The 20,823-nt window shown below is 46.3% G+C and overlaps 1 protein-coding gene across 1 annotated transcript; it reads right to left on the bottom strand.

Moving 5' to 3' along the window:
• Positions 1-11,978: 11,978 nt before the first annotated feature.
• LOC123495168 (uncharacterized) lies at positions 11,979-15,496 on the bottom strand. Its single transcript, XM_045232037.1, has 2 exons — positions 15,320-15,496; positions 11,979-14,172 (listed from the first exon to the last, which is right to left on the bottom strand). Exon 2 carries the CDS (start codon positions 14,073-14,075, stop codon positions 12,168-12,170), a length of 1,908 nt encoding a protein of 635 aa, XP_045087972.1. The 5' UTR covers positions 14,076-14,172; positions 15,320-15,496; the 3' UTR covers positions 11,979-12,167.
• Positions 15,497-20,823: the final 5,327 nt, after the last annotated feature.

Below are 20,823 nucleotides of genomic sequence, written 5' to 3'. Positions count from 1 at the left end.
TCAAGACATGCTCCGGCTGAAGCAGCTCGGTGGAAGCCACGCTGCTTCTCCGCTGAGATGGCGGTGTAGCTTCGGGGGTAGTTTCGGCATGTCGATTGCCGTCTCGTTCCTCTAGCGCTTGAACCCTTTCGTGCAGCTTCTGAATTTGGATCTGCTCCACTTTTTTCCTCCTCTCCTGGCTTTTGTAACCGCCCGCGTCCGGAAAACCAGCCTTCCACGGAACGGAGCCTGGCGTGCCTCGTGTCTGTCCAGGGTGCTCAGGATTCCCGAGGGCCATTGTGAGCTCGTCTTTCTCTCTGTCTGGAACGAACGTCCCTTCCTGCGCTGCATCGATATATTGCTGAATCTTCTTGACTGGTATTCTCAAAAGCTCGTTCGTCCAAACGCACCTCCCTGATACAGGGTCCAAGGTTCCGTCAGCCCCGAAGAACCAAGTCCGACAACGGTCTATCCAGTTCATTGTCTGTGGTTCGATCCCTTTTTCAAGCAGATCATTCTCAGCCTTGGCCCACTTAGGCCGGGCTTTGAGGTAGCCACCTGACCCCGTGCGATGGTGAAGCTTCTTCTTCGCAGCATTCTTCTTGTTTGTCGCTGACATCTTCTTACTCTTTTCTGATGTCTTGTGGGCCACAAATGCGGGCCAGTGATCTCTGATCTTCTCATACCGGCCGATGAATTCTGGTGTCTCTTCTTTGTCGACAAACGTTTTCAGCTCATTCTTCCACCTCCTGAATAGGTCTGCCATCTTCTTAAGAGCATGAGACTTGATTAATTGCTCTTTAACTGGCTTCTCCGGATCCTCCTCTGGCGGTAGGGTGAAATTTGCCTTCAGCTCAGTCCAAAGATCATCTTTCTGCATATCATTGACATAAGACACCTCAGAGTCTTCCTTCTTAGGCTTATACCATTGCTGGATGCTGATCGGGATCTTGTCCCTAACTAGAACCCCGCACTGAGCAGCAAATGCATCCTTTGTCCGGATGGGTTCAATCGGTTGGCCGTCACGCGCGATTGCGGTGATCTCAAACCTCATCCGAGCGCAACTTTCTCTTCGGGCCTCGTCTCTTTACCGAAGTTGTGCTCGATCCGGAGGGCTAAAAAAAGAAGAAAGACGAGTGTTAATTAATATGTGTACATACCAAAACAATGAATGCATCAATTAGCTAATCAGCACAGGCTTAACTAATATATTTACCTGGCCGGACTCTGTTCGGTCACCGGAGCCGTCACCACGGGCTCCTTCTTGCACCAGCATTGGGTCACCGGAGCCATCATAATCATGTCTTTCCTCCTCCACTCTTCGATCACCGTAGTCTGCTTCTTCACCCTGTTCTTCCAGACCATCATTGTCATTAAGATATGACAAGATATCACCTCCGGCTAAGATTATGTCCCCCAACACCTCTTCTGCTTGCTCGTCTCGTCCGTGCTCCATTGTTTCTGCAAATATTACAACATGGCAATTATTACACAAACATGACAGCAGGTGGATATATTAGTGCAAACGTAGACCTAGCTTATTCCGGGTTTGGGGTGGCCTCGGCAACGCTTCAAGGGTAGGGGCGCGGCGGGAGGGGGTAGGAGACCGACATCGTTTTTTTCTAGGGTTTGGGTGTCCTCGAGAGTTTTGGTCGAGCGAGAGGGCCGGGGGGTGCTCCCGTGGTATAAGTTATCACGGTCAAGAGGGGGTATAAATATCGACCGTCCATCACGTCGAAGTTATCTGGGAGGGAGTTATATATATCGGCAACGACGACATACATACATGAGAAAATAATGTTATCGGGGAGGGGGTATATCGACCCCCCACCCACGTGTTGAAGTTATCGGGAGGGGGTTATATCGACAACGACAATGAACGTACATGGGAAAATAATACTATCGGGGAGGGGGTATATCAACCCCCCCTCGTGTTGAAGTTATCGGGAGAGGGGTATATCGACGACGACAGACCCGATAAAACATAAGAAAACGAAGAAGAAACAAAAAGAGGAGAAGAAGAAAGGAATAGAGGAGAAGATCGAAGAAAAAAAAGAGGAGAAGAAGAAAGGAATAGAGGAGAGAAGAAGAAAAAATAGAATTTTTTCTATTTTTTCTTCTTCTCTTCTATTCCTTTCTTCTTCTCCTCTTCTTTTTCTTCTTTTTTCCTCTTCTTATTTATTTCTCCTCTTCTTCTCCTTTCTTCCTCTTCTTCTCCTTTCTTCCTCTTCTTATTTTCCTTTTTCCTCTCATTCATAAAAAAATGTTCAAATACAAAATTTCGAAAAAAGTAAAGGTTTTGCCTAATGCATTGTTCATATGAATATACAAACATTTGCATATTCTACAATAATTAATATCACCAAAAAAATCTATGAACAGAAAAAAATCCTAACTTTTCTAAAAATCTATCTTTTGCATATATACATGAACATATATATACACAGAGAACATATATATACACAGAGAACATATATACATTTTTATAAAAATGCAAAAAAAAAGACAGGGAGGAAGGGGACAGTGCCGGCCCTGACCAAGGCGACGACGGCGCGTCGGGGCAGGGGCAGAGGCGACGGCGGCGTGGTCGGGGCAGGGCGAGGCAGAGGCGTCGGCGGCGTGGTCGGGGCAGGGCGAGGCAGAGGCGACTGCGGCGTGGTCGGGGCAGCTGGGGCGACGACGACGTGGTCGGGGCAGGGGCGCGCGGCGTGGTCGGGGCGGGCCGCCGGCGGCGTGCTCGGGGAAGGGGCGGCTGCGCGATGACGAGGCAGCAGAGGGCGGCGACGGCGTCGACGGGGCGAGCTCAGGCAGCCTGGCGGCGTCGTCGGGGCGGGGGAACTGATGCAGAGATGAATCTGAAAAACGCTAAGTGCTTCTTATATACTGAGAGCATTGGTCCGGGTTCGTGGCACCAACCGGGACGAATGCCCCCCTTTAGTCCCGGTTGGTGCCACCAACCGGGACCTAAGGCCTCTTTTCAGCAGCCCAAAGGGCGGGAAGCGGCGGCCTTTGGTCCCGGTTGGTGGCACCAACCGGGACTAAAGGGGGGGCATTGGTCCCGGTTGGTGCCACGAACCGGTACCAACACACCCCTTTAGTCCCGGTTGGTGGCACCAACCGGGACCAAAGGCCTCTTGCTGCCCGCGTCGCGGCCAGAAGTTTAGTCCCACCTCGCTAGCCGAGGGGCGCCCGCACCAGTTTAAAAGCCCCGGCGCGGCTGCTGTTTCGAACTCCTCTCTATAGCAGGCTTCTGGGCCTAACTTTGGCGCGCTGCCCGTTGAGCCTTCTAGCCCTTCTGGGCCTGTATTTGCAAACCCGAGGGTTGGAAGGCCCAGCGGGCAGCGCCCCAACAATTTTTTTTTGCTGTATTTAGTTTTTTTTTTTTTTGCTTTATTTATTTTGTTTTGTTTCTACTTACAACAAAAAACTTATTTATTTTATTTTATTTTGTTTCTAATTTCTTATTAATTTTACTTTATGATAATTCTTTTTGCTATTAAAGTTTCTATCAAAAAAAGTTCTTTATGAAAATTCTTTTTGCTGTATTTAGTTTTTTTGTTTTCTTTTTTGCTTTATTTATTTTGTTTTGTTTCTACTTACAACAAAAAACTTATTTATTTTATTTTATTTTGTTTCTAATTACTTATTTATTTTACTTTATGATAATTCTTTTTGCTATTAAAGTTTCTATCAAAAAAAGTTCTTTATGAAAATTCTTTTTGCTTTTAATGATTTTGAACAGAAAATACTTCGATAATTTTAGTGCATCAATTTTATATGATTTTAGTTTCAATAATACTAGAGGTTTCTTATAATGTTTTGAACAGAAAATACTTTGTTAATTTTAGTTTCATAAATTTTATTAAAGTTTATTTTATTTTGTCGTAACACAAGAAGTCCGGAGTTGTAATAAGTTATTAAAAATAAAAAAGAGGCGCAATGCTCGTTGATTAGCTTCAAGCCTTTCGGAATAGTGTAGACTGCACTGCACATAGCTCCATGCAGTCTACCTTATTCCTCAAGGCTTGAAGCTAAGCAACGTGAAGGTGAGCATTGCGCCTCTTCTTCATCGTCTCTGCACTCAGGGCTTATAAACCGCTCCTAGTGCCTCTCAGCTAGCGAGGTGGCACATACCGCATACTGGGCATGCGTTCAGATCCTTGTACGCACCGTGGTAGAGGATGCAGTCATTAGGGCATGCATGTATCTTCTGCACCTCCAATCCTAGAGGGCATACGACCTTCTTTGCTGCGTATGTACTGTCGGGCAATTCGTTATCCTTTGGAAGCTTCTTCTTCAATATTTTCAATAGCTTCTCAAATGCTTTGTCAGGCACAACATTCTCTGCCTTCCACTGCAGCAATTCCAGTACGGTACCGAGCTTTGTGTTGCCATCTTCGCAATTGGGGTACAACCCTTTTTTGTGATCCTCTAACATGCGATCGATCTTCAGCTTCTCCTTTTGACTTTCGCATTGCGTCCTTGCATCGAAAATGACCCGACGGAGATCATCATCATCGGGCACTGGTTCCTCTTGATCTTCAGCAGCTTCCCCCCTTGCAGCATCATTGGGCACATCGTCTGGTTTCTCTTGATCTTCAGCAGCTTCCCTCGTTGCAGCATCACCGTATTCAGGGGGCACATAGTTGTCATCGTTCTCTTCTTCTTCGCCGTCTTTCATCATAACCCCTATTTCTCCGTGCCTCGTCCAAACATTATAGTGTGGCATGAAACCCTTGTAAAGCAGGTGGGTGTGAAGGATTTTCCGGTCAGAGTAAGACTTCGTATTCCCACATATAGGGCATGGACAACACATAAAACCATTCTGCTTGTTTGTCTCAGCCACTTCGAGAAAATCATGCACGCCCTTAATGTACTCGGAGGTGTGTCTGTCACCGTACATCCATTGCCGGTTCATCTGCGTGCATTATATATAATTAAGTGTGTCAAAAACTATTACAGAACATCATGAATAGATAATTAAGTGACCAAATTAATAGAAGTTCATCATCACATTAAAACCAAAGTACATACATAGTTCTCATCTAACAACATATATATAGCTCTCCAGATCATCTAATTAATTAAACCATACATTGAAACTATGTAAAACATTTCAATGCGAAAACAAATGCGATCATAATCGCAACCAAGGTAACAATTGATCCAACGGCATAATGATACCAAGCCTCGGTATGAATGGCATATTTTCTAATCTTTCTAATCTTCAAGCGCATTGCATCCATTTTGATCTTGTGATCATCGACGACATCCGCAACATGCAACTCCAATATCATCTTCTCCTCCTCAATTTTTTTTATTTTTTCCTTCAAGTAATTGTTTTCTTCTTCAACTAAATTTAACCTCTCGACAATAGGGCCGGTTAGAATTTCCGGTTCAACCACCTCCTAGATAAATAAAATCTATGTCACGTTGGTCGGTATATTTGTCATAAACAATAAATGAACCAAATAGTTACAAAAAGATAATATATACCACATCTGAATCATAGACAGGACGAGGGCCGACGGGGGCGGATACCAAAACCATCGCACTATGTAATAAGAAGGAATAATAAAAGTAACAAAATTAGACAAGTATCTATCTGAAGTAAGAATTTTTTCCTTTCAGAAAGAAGATAAGAACAAGAGGCTCACCACGGTGGTGCTGGCGACGAGATCGGCGCGGGCGATCGACGGCGGTGAAGACGGGGACGGGACGTGACGGACCGCTAAACCTAGACAAATCTCGGGGAAAATGGAGCTCGGAGGTCGAGTTTCGAGAGGAGAAAGATTAACTAGTGTGGCTCAGACATTTCATCGAACACCTCATGTGCATAGAAGGTGAGCTAGAGCACCCAAATGCCCTCCCCTCGCCGGCCAGAAAAAACAGAGCACTGTGGAGTGCTCTGCTGTGGCGATGGGGTATATATAGGGAACTCATTGGTCCCGGTTGTGCTGCCCCGCGTCAAAAGTTTAGTCCCACCTCGCTAGTTGAGAGGGCTCGAGAGTGGTTTATAAGCGCTGCTGCGCCCACCCTCTCGAGCTCCTCTCAACTGCAGGCTTTCGGGCCTAACCGTTCTCTTTGCCTGTGGGGCCTACTGGGCCTTCTGCGGGCCTGAATCCTGGCCCATGGATGGGTTTCAAGTCGTATTCAGGCCGTGGTGGCCCAGTAGGTGGCATAATTTTTTTCTCTGTTTTTTGTTTTCTCTTTTGCTTTATTTGTTTTGTTTTGTTTCTACTTACAACAAAAAACTTATTTATTTTATTTCTAATTACTTATGTATTTTACTTTAATTATTTTATTTTTATTTATTTTACTGTTGCTATTTTTATTTAATTTATTAAGGTTTATTTATTTTAGTTACTATAGTTTATTTTATTTTATTTTATTAAGGTTTATTTATTTTTATTTATTTTATTAAGGTTTATTTATTTACTATAAAAAAATGAACATAGATGCGCCTATAGAGAAAATTCAACCTAAATTCATAATAAATTTCTATGAAATTCAAAGAAATTTACTGTGAATTTAGGTCAAATTTCCTGTATAAGGGCATCTATTTTCACTTTGAGATGAGCTCAACAAGGCAGAGAGGGACGGGCTTATAAACTGGTGTGAGCGCCCTTCGGTTGGCGAGGTGGGACTAAACACTGGCCGCAACTAGGACCAGCCCTTTAGTCCCGGTTTGTGGTATGAACCGGGACTAAAGGGCTGTGGGTCAGGAGCGTGGCCCATTGGTCCCGGTTTGTCCCACCAACCGGGACCAAAGGGTCCGGACGAACCGGGACCAATGCCCCCATGAGGCCCGGCAGGCCCCTCGCCGCACGAACCGGGACCAATGCTCACATTAGTTCCGGTTCGTGACTGAACCGAGACTAATGTGAATATTGTCCTGTGACCAAAACCCTACTAGTGTAAACAAGCTAGCCCGTGGCATGGCTTATTCCTAACACTGGGTCCGTCCCATGTGAATGCTGAGTGTGCTGTTCATCATTTGTGTGTACCTGCGTGCCCGTGTGACACTGAGTCCATGCTCGACGTCGACCTGGGCTGGGCAATGTGTGCTTTGCTGCTCCTGCTGCTCACGGTCACGGATCTTCTTGCGGCACTCTGGCCCAGTGCCCTGGGATCCCCCAGTAGTGGCAAGCGCCTTGGCCGTGACGCCCGCCGCCTTGGAAGCCCTTTGGTTTTCCGTTGTCATGCCCACGCCGCTCTCCGCCATCAAACGAGCTGCCATCCTGGTTGCGCCGACTGTTACGTGCTATCCGCTCCTCTTCAGTAACGAGCAGGAGCCCTCTTGACGCGGGTGCTTCCTTGTGCTCGCGCTCTTCAATGACAAAGAGGTGCCCACGGAGATCCTCCAAGGAGAGCTGTTTGGTATCGACCAGCGACTCGATCGCCACCCCATGTCGCGGTATGGCTGTGGCACCGTCCGCAGAACCTTGAGGATGGCCTTGTGCTCGCCCACCAGATTGCCGAGGATCTTGAGCTCGTCGATGATGGCCCTGAGCCACATGACGTGCGATTCGATTCATTTGCCGTCTGGGCCTTGGCCTCGCGCACGCATTCCATCCAGACACGTATGGTCTTGTAGGTGTCCCTCGCCTGCTTTGCCATGGCCTTAGTGCCCAGCATCCGCGTCAACTCCGGTGGCCCACCCCTAAGCAGTGCGACCATGGCGTGTTGTGTAGAAAATATATAACCTGCATTCTTCATTGTTGTATTGATCTGATCCTCGTATGAGATATATATAGATACAACGTGCGGTGAGACTTCGAGTACAAGACAAGTCCTAGTATATTAAAACTAATTCTATCTCCATCTCTCCTTATCTCTAACTAAACACTTTTATATTCTAACATTTCCTCAGTCATAGTGGGAGTGAAGCGGACGAGTACAACTGAATTTGAAGTCTTGCGCTTTCGTCGTCTTCTCCGCTGCGCCATCATCAACTGCGTCTCTGATGGGTTGACACCTAGGGCGATGACTGCGTCCCCTTCTGGTGCGTCCCTTGACTCCCCTCTCTTCCCTCCCGCAGTCATAGCAGGAGTGGCATGGACGCTCATGATGACGTGGACGTTGTTGATTGGAGTTGTTGCCGATGTGTTGTTGTAGACTAAGTCATTAATGTCGATGTCAAGGTAGCCGATCATGGTGATGTAGCCGTGGTCGATGGTGTAGTCGTCGTGGATGACGAAGCCGCACAAAGCCGGACACGCAAAAAAAAAAACGCTATGACGGAGCGGCAGACGTGGACAATGCACCTTGCGAATGTCAGAGGGTGCCGTCGGCGATCAGTCCACCAGTTTTTCGAAGATCAAAGGAAACCCATCGAGCACACATAGATTCTGCCAGAACCATGTCACTAGTAGAAAAAGGGGCTTTTGGCCCGGTTGGTAAGGCCCTTTAGTCTCGGTTTTTGAACCGGGACTAAAGGGTCGTTACTAAGGGTCTTACACGAACCGGGACTAAACGCCGCGGCCACGTGGAGCTCCACCTTTAGTCCCGGTTGGTAACACCAACCGGGACTAAAGGAAATTTTATGATTTTTTTTTGATTTTTTTATTTTCAAATTTCTGAATTATTTTAACCTCTAATCTCTAATCACCACCCCTCATCACTGCTCAATTTATCCTCTAATCTCTAATCACCCCTCATCATTCCAAATCATCTAACTTCCCGGATGATCACCCATCCTCTCACTACTCCAGCCTGAGCACGCTTAACTTCCGGGTTCTATTCTCCCTCGTTTCCAAGTCTGCACTTGTTGTTTTCCTGACAATAGTAAGTTGTCAATCCTATTAACCCTCAGGAATTTAGCTTGAGCATGAAGTGACACATTTCACTGTTTGAGTTTGAAACTATAGTTTTAAAAAAATTATTTAGTAACACTAATATTTCTTGAATAATTAGTTTGACCACAGTTTGACCAGATTTGACCAAAATTCAAAAAAACTGAAATAATTATTTAGTAACACTAATATTCTAGAATAATTAGTTTGACCATAGTTTAACCACAGTTTGACCAGATTTGACCACATTTTTTCCAAAAAAAATTGAAACTATATTTTTTTCTGTTACTAGTGGCGCACCTAGCAAATGGTGCGCCACTAGTAAGTTTGAAATTTTTTCGATTTTTTCCACTCTAGATCTTAAAAGCCCCGTAACCTTTTTTCTGTTAGGTTTTTGAGGATTTTGAAAATGTTTAACGGGGTTTCCCCAGTTAAATTCGGATGTAACTATTCGAGTAGATGATTTTTCATATAAAAAACTTTTTAATCCGAGTTCGTATGCAAAAGTTATGCCCATTTTACAAATTCCAGAGAGATTTTGCAAATAAAGTCGAAATTCATATTTGTAAATTTTCTCAACAACTAGACCACATATCACATGGGAAACTTATTTTATTTTATTTTTTTGACATTTCCATCATTTTCTTTTGTTTTTTCTAAAACTGAAAAGGCGGTCCGGGGGGGTGGGTTGGTAGAGTTTGAAAATGGGACCTTTAGTACCGATTCGTGCCATGAACCGGTACTAATGCCTCAAAGCCAATTAGTACCGGTTGGTGCCACCAACCGGTACTAATGGGCATCGCACCCTTTAGTCCCGGTTCGTGGCACCAACCGGGACTAAAGGGCCCAGGTGAACCGGGACTAATGCCTTAGCCGCACGAACCGGGACCAATGCTCACATTAGTCCCGGTTCGTGACTGAACCGGGACTAATGTGAATACTGCCCTGTGACCAAAGCCATGTTTTCTACTAGTGTGTGGACGTGTAGGGTACAGTGACGCCGTGTCGATGCAGTCGTGCCGTCATGAATGACGCGGTCGATGCCATCGTCATGACGTGGTCATTGCCGTCGTCGAGGTCGCGTATTGCAGAAAAGTATGTCAGAAGACGCTAGGTGTCCATCTTGTGGACAAGGCAGCGGCGGCGTGTTGGCAAAGATGTCGGTGAAGACCACGTTGACGAAGACCATGGCGATGAAGTGTCGGCGATGGCGTCGCAGCAGCGTGTCGATGATAATGTGTCGCTTGAAGGCGTCCCTTGCGGCGACCATGTGTCGATGCCGTGTCGCGCCGGAGAAGTGGATGAAGAATTGCATCTCTTTCCACACCGGCCCGATGTACAACTTGGCGAAGACTCGGCTCGTAGTCTGGTGCAGTCGTACAGGTCGATGGAGTGGCACCGGTCAATGCAGAGGCGTCGGTGTAGTCGTTGATGTTGGTGTAGTTGCACGTCGATGTAGATGTACAGCTTGGTGTCAGGTGCGGGGTCGATGAAGATCGCTTGGTGTAGTTTTGTTGTTCGGCTCGATGAAGAATAGCTGGTGCATATGCTGAAGAAGCTCCGGTGCAGAAGACCAATCGATGCGCAGCCATGCTGCGCGGTGGGATCGATGCCGTGGGCGCGGAAGTTCGTCCTCCCATGATTGGTGGATGAGTTGATGGAAATCAGGATGTGTGCGGAGCGTGGTGCGTAATGCACATCTGTGCATGCATCAGATGGAATCTACAAACGCATGCTTTACATGCATCGATGGAGATGGCGTGTGCTGGTGTAGACGGGAGCCGCCGTGCTGGCTGTTCTGCATGTACGCGCGATGGGTGAAGGTCGATGACGAGCTCGTGGAGTCGACGAAGTTCACGCGGGCGCCGGGCTGTCGATCTGGACGAGATTGCAAGCATCTGTCCATGCACAACCGACCCTGGCACACCGCTCATCAGAGTTGGACGTGGAGGTCGGCGGCGCTTGGCCGCCGTTCGCATCGATTTTGTTGGATTTTCACTGGAAGGGATCTGGCGAGATTTATTTCGTGGCTAAAGGAAATTTTGGTCTAAGAGGAATTTCGAAATTTTGATGTAAACTAATCTAAAAAACTGATCTAATCTTGGATCAATCGGGTGTTGCGCCTCCGGGAGAGAGAAGATTGATCTCCCCTATACCTGGCCATGGGAAGCCCGGCCCGGCCAGCCCGGCCCGAAAAAGCCCGACCAGGCCCGGCCCGACGCTGCTCCCGGTCCGGGCTCGGGCCTAGATTTTGAGCCCGGTGGCCGGGCCGGGCCCGGACCCGTCGTTTTTGCACTTTTCTGAAGGTCGGGCCGGGCCGGCCCGGAGCCCGACGGGCTTTTCTGTGTTCGGGCCGGGCTTGGGCCCAGAAAACAGGCTCGATGGCCGGGCCGGGCCCGGGCCTGGGTTTTTTGCATCGGGCTTGGCTAGGCCCGGCCCGGCCCGAGGTATGGCCAGGTCTAATCTCCCCGGGGGCGGCACACTGCAGAAGTGGTGGAAAGTTCTAGGATCGGCGTCGTGAGACTAAACTCTCGATACCATGTAGAAAATATAGAACCTATGTTATTCGTTGTTGTATTGATCTGATCCTCGTATGGGGTATATATAGAATATAATGTGTGGTGAGACTTGGAGTTTAAGACAAGTCCTAGTATATTAAAACTAATTCTATCTCCATCTCTCCTTATCTCTAACTAAACAAGTTTATATTCTAACATGCTGGTCTTCGCGATCCCTCCCTTCACCGCTGTCCATAATGCACCAAAACTCATTGGCCTGCAGCTGCAGCTTAGTCACGAGGGCCCAGTTGGTGTAGTTCGTTCTTGTTAGAATCATCGGGGGCATGCTACCGCTGCCGCTATGCACGACGCGCTTGACGATGCGCACCCCCGACCTTCCTTCTGTGGAGAGGCGCGCCAGGGTTTTCTCCAGCGCTACCGTGTCTGCCGACACCTTCTGCTCCTCCAACTACCTCGTTGTCTTTGAACACCACCAAGGCTCTGATGCCACTTATTGTTGCCTCAACTCAGCTAGCAAGCTCGAGAGAACTAACGAGAGAGTGTACTAGCTATGGAAGACGATGAACAAACAAGTTTTGCGATGTGCACTCTTACAGCTTTTCTGTCTTTGTGTTATTTATTAAGCAGACAAAACTGAAGTGCGAATTACAAGCAAAGACGTATCACGCCCGGTGAGCTTACAGGTCGTGCCATCCCACATTTTCGCTGACGTTCACGTCATCCCATGAACCGGTCATGCGAGCAAATTCAGCTAACAAACTAACCAGGCGTATTGGTCAAGACGTGTACAGGTGCACGCTACATGACCTCTTAATTCAGCCAACCGAAGAAACTGAAAAACTTAATACTACGGTGCAGCAGGATTATCCATCAGCTAATAATCTGGCGGTGGTAGAAAAGGGCCTAATGAACGCATGATCATGAGGACATGCGACACAAATTCCCCGCCCGTACTGAGATGCTCGGCATGGAAAGCCGACCCGCAGCGAGGCGCGATGTAGAAAAGCATCTCCAGCCATACCTCCGCAATGAGGTCCCAACGGTCGTCTCCAGGCATGGCATTCAACTCATCAGCCACTGTACGTGCACGAGGCAACACCGGAGAATAATCAAGAGCATCTATATTATTTTTCAGAAGCTGGACTGGAGTTATTGGTTTGCTTCTGTTGCCGCCGCCAATATTGTCCGTATCGTATGGTTGCTGCCCTTCTCTGTTAGCCTGAAGCACCATCCTAATAGCTTCTCTTCTAGCTAGATTAACATTCCCTCCAAGACTTTTCTTGATTTCCCTATGAGTGTTGATATGTACAAGCTTGGAGCTGCATGTAAGCATCACACCACATCTGAAGACAAGGTACATGTTATAGTTTGATAGCTCTCTACTCACCCTTATCATCTTAGTTTGATAAGAATTAGTGTTGCTTTCTTCTCCCAAGTCGCATATCTCTGTTGCAATGTGCCAAATCAGCACACTTGTTGGCAGGTCAACACTGTCAATGATCGTGCGCATAACGGTCCACCTCTCAAGCGCTTGCTGTCCACGGAAGCTATCCAGTTCCCATGTTCCCATGTCTAATATTTTGTCAAGGACAAACTCCTCGACATCTGGACTGATGGCGATCCTTGAAAATGTCCTGCCAATCCACTGTGCAACTGCCATGCTGACTGTGGAGTCTTCTCTGGTGTTACATTCGAATATGTTATACTGTGCAAGCATTTTGGACCAGTGTTTTCTATGTCGGCCCGCGGGGTGAATATAGTTGGCTACATGCAAGGCTACAGGCGCAAGTGGACAAGATGGTGGTGCTTTACTCGATGCAAAGTAGGAAAGAATGGCCATGAAGAGAGATGCCACCTCCAGGATTATGGCCCCTATGAGTAATATGTAGGAGATTGTGATATCAGTACGATTGTAGAGTTGGTCCTTTTCAGCGACCAGGAAGAGCTCCAATGTTATCAAGGCCGAAATAAGTGGGAAGAGCAAGAGAAATGATAAAATGTGAAGAAATACTATGCGTATTGTTTTGTCCTCAGAATCTTCGGACATTATTGCTTTGAAATTGTAAAGCCAAGCAAAATGAAGCATAGCCTTGGTGTAGATGCGTTCATAACAACGAACAAGCAATGCGCTGACATAGATGTAGGCCCCGTTGCGGTATGCAAGATGGTTTTGCACATTGAGAAAGTATGGTATGATAGTCGCACCTTCAATAGTAGCCCTATCGTTGAGTGGAATATCCAACAGTATATGTGAGAAACTGACATTGGACGGTAGCTTCCCATCATCGGCGTAAGCCACCATATCTTGTACTCTTTGCCTTAGTATATCCTCCAAAGGTACCTCCTGGTATACACCGTGTACATATCTATCCAAACTAAGCACGGTAGTATCCCTGAGGAACTGTGGTCTAGATGTGTAAAGGCAGAAAGTACGCCCAATGTACTTGAAGAACCCAGACAAGAACATGAGGACCGTGGCAGCTAGGAGTCGGCTGCCTTGCCAAGACGATATGGAGATGACATAGATGGCCACCGATACTTGGGTGACCAATCCTAGCAGGTGGCGCTGCCAGAGCTCGTTGTCCTGCATGGAAAAGGCAGTGATTGTGTCCTGCCCTCCCAGATGGAGGAGCAGGAACGGTGCCCAAAAGATAAGAAGATGGTGTGAGCCGCTTGCATGGACCGCGAGATGCCCGAGAACAAAAATGGCCACAACGTCGGCCGATAAGTAGGCCAACCATATAAGGGAGTTGAGGATGCTGGACACGCTGTGCCTCCGCATGCCTGCTGTGAAGAAGAGGAATACTTGTAGACCAAAGCTTGAAAGTATGAGGCAATGGATCTCCCATTCGTTCCAGAGCCCTTCAACAGCCTGCAAGCTGCCCATGGCCAAACCCAAAATAAAAGAACAGTCACTCACTAGATCATCAAATATTTGCATTGTTTGCACTGCCTACTAACATGCATTTCGATGATTTCTTCTCTTTTATATCCACATAATAATTTATAATAACAAATTTTGTAATCCTCAGTTGTTTGAGATTTTTGAACCTAATACTACATATCATTTGAAATAAAATTGCAGCTTTGACAGAGCATAATTTTATCAACACGTAACCACAATTTAGTCTATTTCTAGGTCATGTACGGAGTAAGATAGGTATGATGGTGTTGGACGTTGATCAAAAGGATTTAAAAGGTGACTGAGATTAAACCATATTTGAAATATAGTTTTTTTTTCTAGATTCTGTTTGAAATATAGTACTTTCTCCTTCCTAAAAAAATAGATCATCCAAGTTTTATCCATGCAAAACTTAGAGGATCTATTTATGTGTGTATGGGAGAAAGAGAGCAACTCGATCTATTGAAACTGTCTGAGCGTATAGTTGAGGAAGGAAGCCATGGAAAATAAGGGATGCATTTCATGGGCCTGCACTTAATCTACGGGCATGGACGAGGACAAACACAAATTACTTTTAGAACTAGTCTCGTGTGCATTGCGTCGCATTACTAGTCTCGCTAAAAATTTACCACTAAAAAAAATTTACCCCTAAAACTAGTCTCGTGTGCATTGCGTCGCATTACTAGTCTCGCTAAAAATTTACCACTAAAAAAAATTTATCCCTAAAACTAGTCTCGTTAGAGCAAGTACAATAGAGCCGAGTCAGCGGGCTATAAGGAATAAACTATTATATTTATGCTTAGTTGGAGGAAAGAGAAGATGAGAGAGAAGGTAAGCGGACTTTTTGTGAAGAGCCAGCTCTAACACGTGCTCCTAGGCATTTTGTGAGAATGAAAGGTGGGCCACATAATAAAAAAGTAGTACACTCTTTTGATCTACTATTGTACATGTTGACTATAAGATGAGCTATAGATGACATGACACTGGCTTATAGCCAGCAGCTGGCTATAGTATTAACCATGCTCTTAGTCCATATACTACTCGCGGAAAGTCTTAAGTTGCGAGGAGGAGGTGTACAAGAGAATATGTAGGAAAATAAAGGAAGGAGTTGCATGCATTGTTACCTTTGTTTTTGGATCGCAGTGCCCCCACCAACTTCCGAAGCAATATCTCTTATTGGCCTCCTTATTTCCAATCAGGTCGTCGAGATGGATAGACAAGCAAACCAAATGGATGGTGCGAGATGTTGTACTGCTTGCTGCATGAATGTGTATCAATTTATACCCGGGGGAGGGGGGATGCTTGCTTCCATGAAGAGGAAGTGAGCTTTTCGCATAGGGTGATGCTTGCTTCCATGAAGAGCAAGTCGACATTGGTTGTAAGAACTAAGAACAAAAATAGACTCCTAGGTTATTAAGACATGAATAATACAAGATATATTTCCATGCGATTATAACGATCTTATTATTATTATTTAAGAAACATCATGAACACAAACAATCCTACTAATACAAATATCCAGCCAGTGGTTGTTTCTGTCTCCCATATTTAATATGCTATGAGTATATACACCTAGTTCCGTAAAAATGCCTGCTGCGTTATTTTTCTCACTTTCATAAGTTTTCTCTAAAATGAATTATCCAATATATCCACAATCCATTTTCGTCCATGGCTAGCCGGTGAACATGAACTTCCTCTTTAGAAAAGCGAACAAAATTCCTCCACTGATGTTGTGGAAGAAGGCAAGAACCATATTCGAATCGCCTTGCTTGTCTTGGAATTCCAGTATCGCGTATAAAGTTTCTGTAGAAAAAGAGAATAAGAGCATTTAAAGTCGGATTTGTCAATTCCGGCCCCTCAAACGCGTCCACGGGCAGTGATCGAGCATGCCTTAAATTTCAGTAGTTGCATTCGGACATCTCATACTAGATTCTTAAATCCATACAAGGACATGCAAATGACATAACCTACGTACTACATCGGTCACCTAGCTACTCATCGTCGGAGATATCAACGATCTCCGTGCCCGGCTCCGGCAGCATGGGCAGCAGCTGCATCTCCGGCTCCTCCCGTGCCTCCGATCCGGCCTCCTCCACCTCTATCTCTACATCGAGTTCGGCGAAGAGTGCATCAGACGCCGCCTGCTCCTAATGAAGGAACACCCGGTTAGCCTCCACATAGCCTCATCCTGGATGGACTCCAGGATGGCCTGCTCCTCCGTCCTCTCCTCCGATTGGGCGACGTCGAACTCCGCCTCCGCCTGCTCCATGTTGAGGCCCGACAGCTATTGCTCTAGCTGCTCCACCTCCTCTTCCTCCTCTTCCCACCGTTGCTCCTCCTCCGGCTCCGCGAGTCTGGAGGCAGCCCGACAGTGATGCGGGCAACGCGTGGGGCTTGTCTCGCCCGGATGTTCTGTTGGATCTCGTACCGGCGCTCCGACGTGAGCATTGCGTAGTAGGTGATCTTGCTCTGGACCATGGCGAAGCGCCGGGGCGGGAGAGGGAGGAGGTGGATGGGCTCGGACTGGCGGCGCGGAGAGGGGGAGGTGGATGGGCTAGGGTTGCGGGACGCTGACCGGGTTAAATAGACGGATTTGGTCTCGGGCGGTGAGCCGGAGCAGCGCCACGCGGTGTTCACACCGTGGCGATGGAGGAGTCGTCTGTCGGACCGCCAGGTTTTCGAGCGAGTCCGCGTGGGAACCCTTCGTTAGTCCTACATGGTGGCGTGCCCGGGCATCCCCATATCTGCCCCATATTTGGGCTGGATATGAGAGGTGTCAGTCAGCCCGGGCATTTGAGGCCCGTTTTGAGGGGGTCGTCTGGGTTGAAAACCCGTGACCAGTCAGTGACCGGGCCGTTCTCCCGGGCGTATGAGGCAGGTATGGGACGCCCGACTGTAGATGCTCTAAGATCCCTCCGTCGTTCATCAGTAATGGAATGGTCCGCGAACCAACCTATGGTTGGATGGTTAGAGGGACAGTGGTATCCCCAGCCCACCAGGGTTCAAGTCCTGGTGTTCGCAATATTTCCTCGACGTTCCCGTCGACGACTAGGCATCTACAATGACTTCGTAAATCTCAAGATGATATGCCGGCTCATCCTTCCGGAGGTGCTCTAGGATGTGCGTGTGTGCGTTCATATGGATGAGTGTATGTGCGTATATATGAGCGCTTGCGTCTATGCTGTGTTAAAAAAAAGTAATGGAATGGCCCTGCGTGCACTCCTCGTGCTAATACCTTGCTCAACGGCGTCAGCGAAATTTAATTCCAGCGTCCGGTGACGATTGGCATCCTGTGCTTGGGCCGTTCGACGGGGAAGAGAGATTGAGCCATGAGAAGCCAGCTGCATGATCGAGTCGATTTTTCTTTGTCTGCTCTGGAACTCTGGAGCGGATACACTTGAGCAAATGAGGATGCAACATGTGTTAGATCGATCACGATCACTTTTTGTTTTGTTTTTTTTTTTTGCGGGGGAGATAGATCACGATCACGCTGCCATCTCCGTGTGGAGGTCCAGTGCAGCTGGCTTGGCCGGGCCGTTCTCTTGGTCCAGCCTATCCCTCTCTCCTTTCAAGGGCCGTTTCCTTTTTCTTTTCTTTTTTTTTAGACAAAATTGTTCGTTTTTTTCAGAAAATACTCATGCTTTTCAAAAACAAATGTATGCAAATTTGTAAAACGCTGGAATTTTCAAATTTTGTTTGGAGTTTAAAATAATGTTCCTATTTTGAAATATTGTTCGTAATCTCAAAAACTCTTCATAGATTCAAAAAATGATCGTGTTTTCCTGTTTCTGTTTGTAATTTTACAAAATTCCTATTTAAAAAATTGTTTGGATTTTCAAAAATATCTCAAGTTTTTTGAAAAAAAATTCACAAATTATCTAGATGTTCTCGTTTCAAAAAACATGCAGTTTAAAAAAATGGCTTTTGAAATTTGGAAAAAAAAAGATCGGGTCTGCCGCTGGTGTTTGTTTTTAATGTTTTGCGCTACTTATTAGAGCATCTCCAACAGACGCGCAACGAGCGGTGCGTTAAAACAGTTTTTTGCTCGCGGAAATAGCGGTTTTTTGCGCGGCAAGGCGCTGGCTCCAACAGTGGCTGCAAAATATTGCGTGCGACCTGCTCCAACAGACGCTGCAAAAAAAAAGGGCACGTGCGAGCAACTCGAACACAAACTAGTTCAACCAAATAGATAATTCAACGATACAAATAGCAAAGTTCAACCAAAAAGCACAAAGTAGAAACTACGAGGACTACTCCGAGTCGTCGTCCTCCTCCTCCTCGCTTGTGTCGTCCGACGTATCAAGAAACACGTCTTCCCACTGATGATCGTTGTACTGCGAGACGAAGACGTTGGCGGCTCAGCTATCCTCCTCGTCGTAGGATGTTGTTGGCCCGTCGCCGGCGGAGGAGGAGCGAGCCCGCGTCGCCGCTTCATCGCCGGAGAAGGCTCCATTGCTGGAGGAGCTAGCCCTATAGTCGAGATGGATTAAGGACTAGTAACCGCCCCCCCCCCCCCCCCAAAATTTTGTAACTTTTATTTCATTTTATATACACGGTATAAATGCAAACGCTTACATACATACACGTACGGTATGAAATACCTTGCTCAATAGTTCTGAAATACCAACCCGGCATTTTTATCTAAAATATTTGGAAAATCTGTCCGCATTTAAGAGACCGCGGCAGTCAACAATTTTGAAATAATATTTCAGTATTTTGTATAAACAAAGGTTGAAGTGGTAAATCTGCAACGTTGAACAAGTATGAAATACACATTTATTTTTCCAAAAAATGTGGGTCATAAAATTATCAGAAATTTAGAAATGTTCCTTAATTTCAGAAAATTATCGGAAATTTCAAAAATGTTTTGAATTTCACGAAAATGTTAAAAAAAATTCGAAAAAATGTTCTTGAATTTCAAAATGATATTACGAATTTCCAAACATAATCCTAGATTTTTTTTGAATTTCAGGAAAATGTTAACAAATTTTAAAATGTTCCCGAATCTAAACAAATCATGAATTTCGTAAGAGCCCTGAATTTATAAAAATGTTCATGAATTTAGTTTAAATTTATGAATCACTAATAATTTCTCAAATTCAAAAAGTATTCCAACATTTCAAAAATATTCATGAATTTGGAAAATGTTATCGGATTTCGTTTTTTATTTCTTTCTGAAATTCATTTTTTCTCAATTTTTAGGGATTTTTTTTCTAAAACAATAGAAAATCATAGATTTGAATTAATTTTCCTGCATTACAAAAAATGTTTTAAAATTGAACAAAAATTTAAAGTAAATAAAATAAAAATAGAAAAAGCATAAAAAAAAGAAAAACCTGATTCAAAACCGGCCGGGAGGAATCAGAAATCAGCCGGTCCATATAGCAGGAGATCTCTCGCTAAGGGATACACATGTGGTTGGTATTTCCTGCCCTATGACGGGAATAGGGTCTGCTAGTATGAGACTACCAAACAAGCTCTTACCGATATGTGTATGATAATATTTAGACATGTGCACGTCCTACACACTCGACTGCATTGAGCATTTTCCTTTAGGAGTAAACTGGAAGTAGCAGCAGTAGTTTTTTCGAATGTTAAATCATTGATTAGAAAGGAGTGTTACAAATAACACCCACTAGGGAGCAATGCACTCCATAAGACGGTGCCAAAAAAGAAGAATGAAAAACGACTGCTCGGTTTATCGAGGAAGATTGGGAGAAGACGTAAACAACGCCTAACTAGTCTGGACCTAAAGCACCACAAAACATACAACATGTCAGGAGGCCAACATCCCACAACACACCCGGCCGGACACTCGAGCGTCCGCACTGAATACTGTTGCATCAATCCGAGCTGCCAGAAGCATATCCGTGAAACTGGATAACATCGAAGAGGAACACTATGTCCGATAGAGCAAACCTACTCCGCTTCGATCCCGCAAGGTTGACGGACATCCCTCACCTGAAGCACCTTGCATATGAAGGGTGCTTCTGCTGCTCCCACAGAGATGTCATGCAAGCCGCCGCAGACCACCCCACGAGCTCTGAGCCCCTCTGACCGGGTCCAACTCCAAGATGATGCTCCAAGAGGAAACACGATGTCAAGCAAAGCCAAAAGCGTCTTCATTGTCCGATCTAGCGGACCGAATCTAGGGTTACCCCCATAGCATGTCGGGAGGGGGCATGACTACAACATCGATGCCTCCAACAAAGCCATCAACGACCCTGGCAGCAACCGTAGTACAGCTTTCGCCGGGCAGTCAACCTGCCCAAAACCAAGACCTGGCAGCATTTCCGCCCTACCACCTCCACGACACGCAAGCCTCGCGCCAATCAAAGCACTAGACAGTCCATCGAAGTCATCAGGCCACCACCCAGTAGATCCGCGCTGGGACGCTGACCGCACGCCTCCTGCGACCGGCACACCGCAAATCCGCGGGGGAGCGACGCCTGAGCGCCGTCCGGGCTTTGCCCTGCGGCGGCTAGGGTTACCGCCGGAGTCGCCCGCGGGGGAGGGGCGACACGGGGCTCGTTGAGGAGTAGTAGTAGTAGTAGTATTTTTTATTTATATTTATTTTTAGGCAGGAGTAGTGGTTGGCGAGCACGAGGGGGGCAGCCGCGGCGCAATC

This window comes from Aegilops tauschii, chromosome 7, assembly GCF_002575655.3.
Source record: "Aegilops tauschii subsp. strangulata cultivar AL8/78 chromosome 7, Aet v6.0, whole genome shotgun sequence".
In the NCBI taxonomy this organism is placed as follows: domain Eukaryota; kingdom Viridiplantae; phylum Streptophyta; class Magnoliopsida; order Poales; family Poaceae; genus Aegilops; species Aegilops tauschii.
Note: the sequence above shows the minus strand (reverse complement) of the source record. Positions and strands in the feature narration are given on the sequence as shown.

Bases quoted from the DNA above. Each gene is read 5' to 3' on its own strand.
- LOC123495168 (XM_045232037.1), bottom strand. From the start codon at position 14,075: ATGCGGAGGCACAGCGTGTCCAGCATCCTCAACTCCCTTATATGGTTG.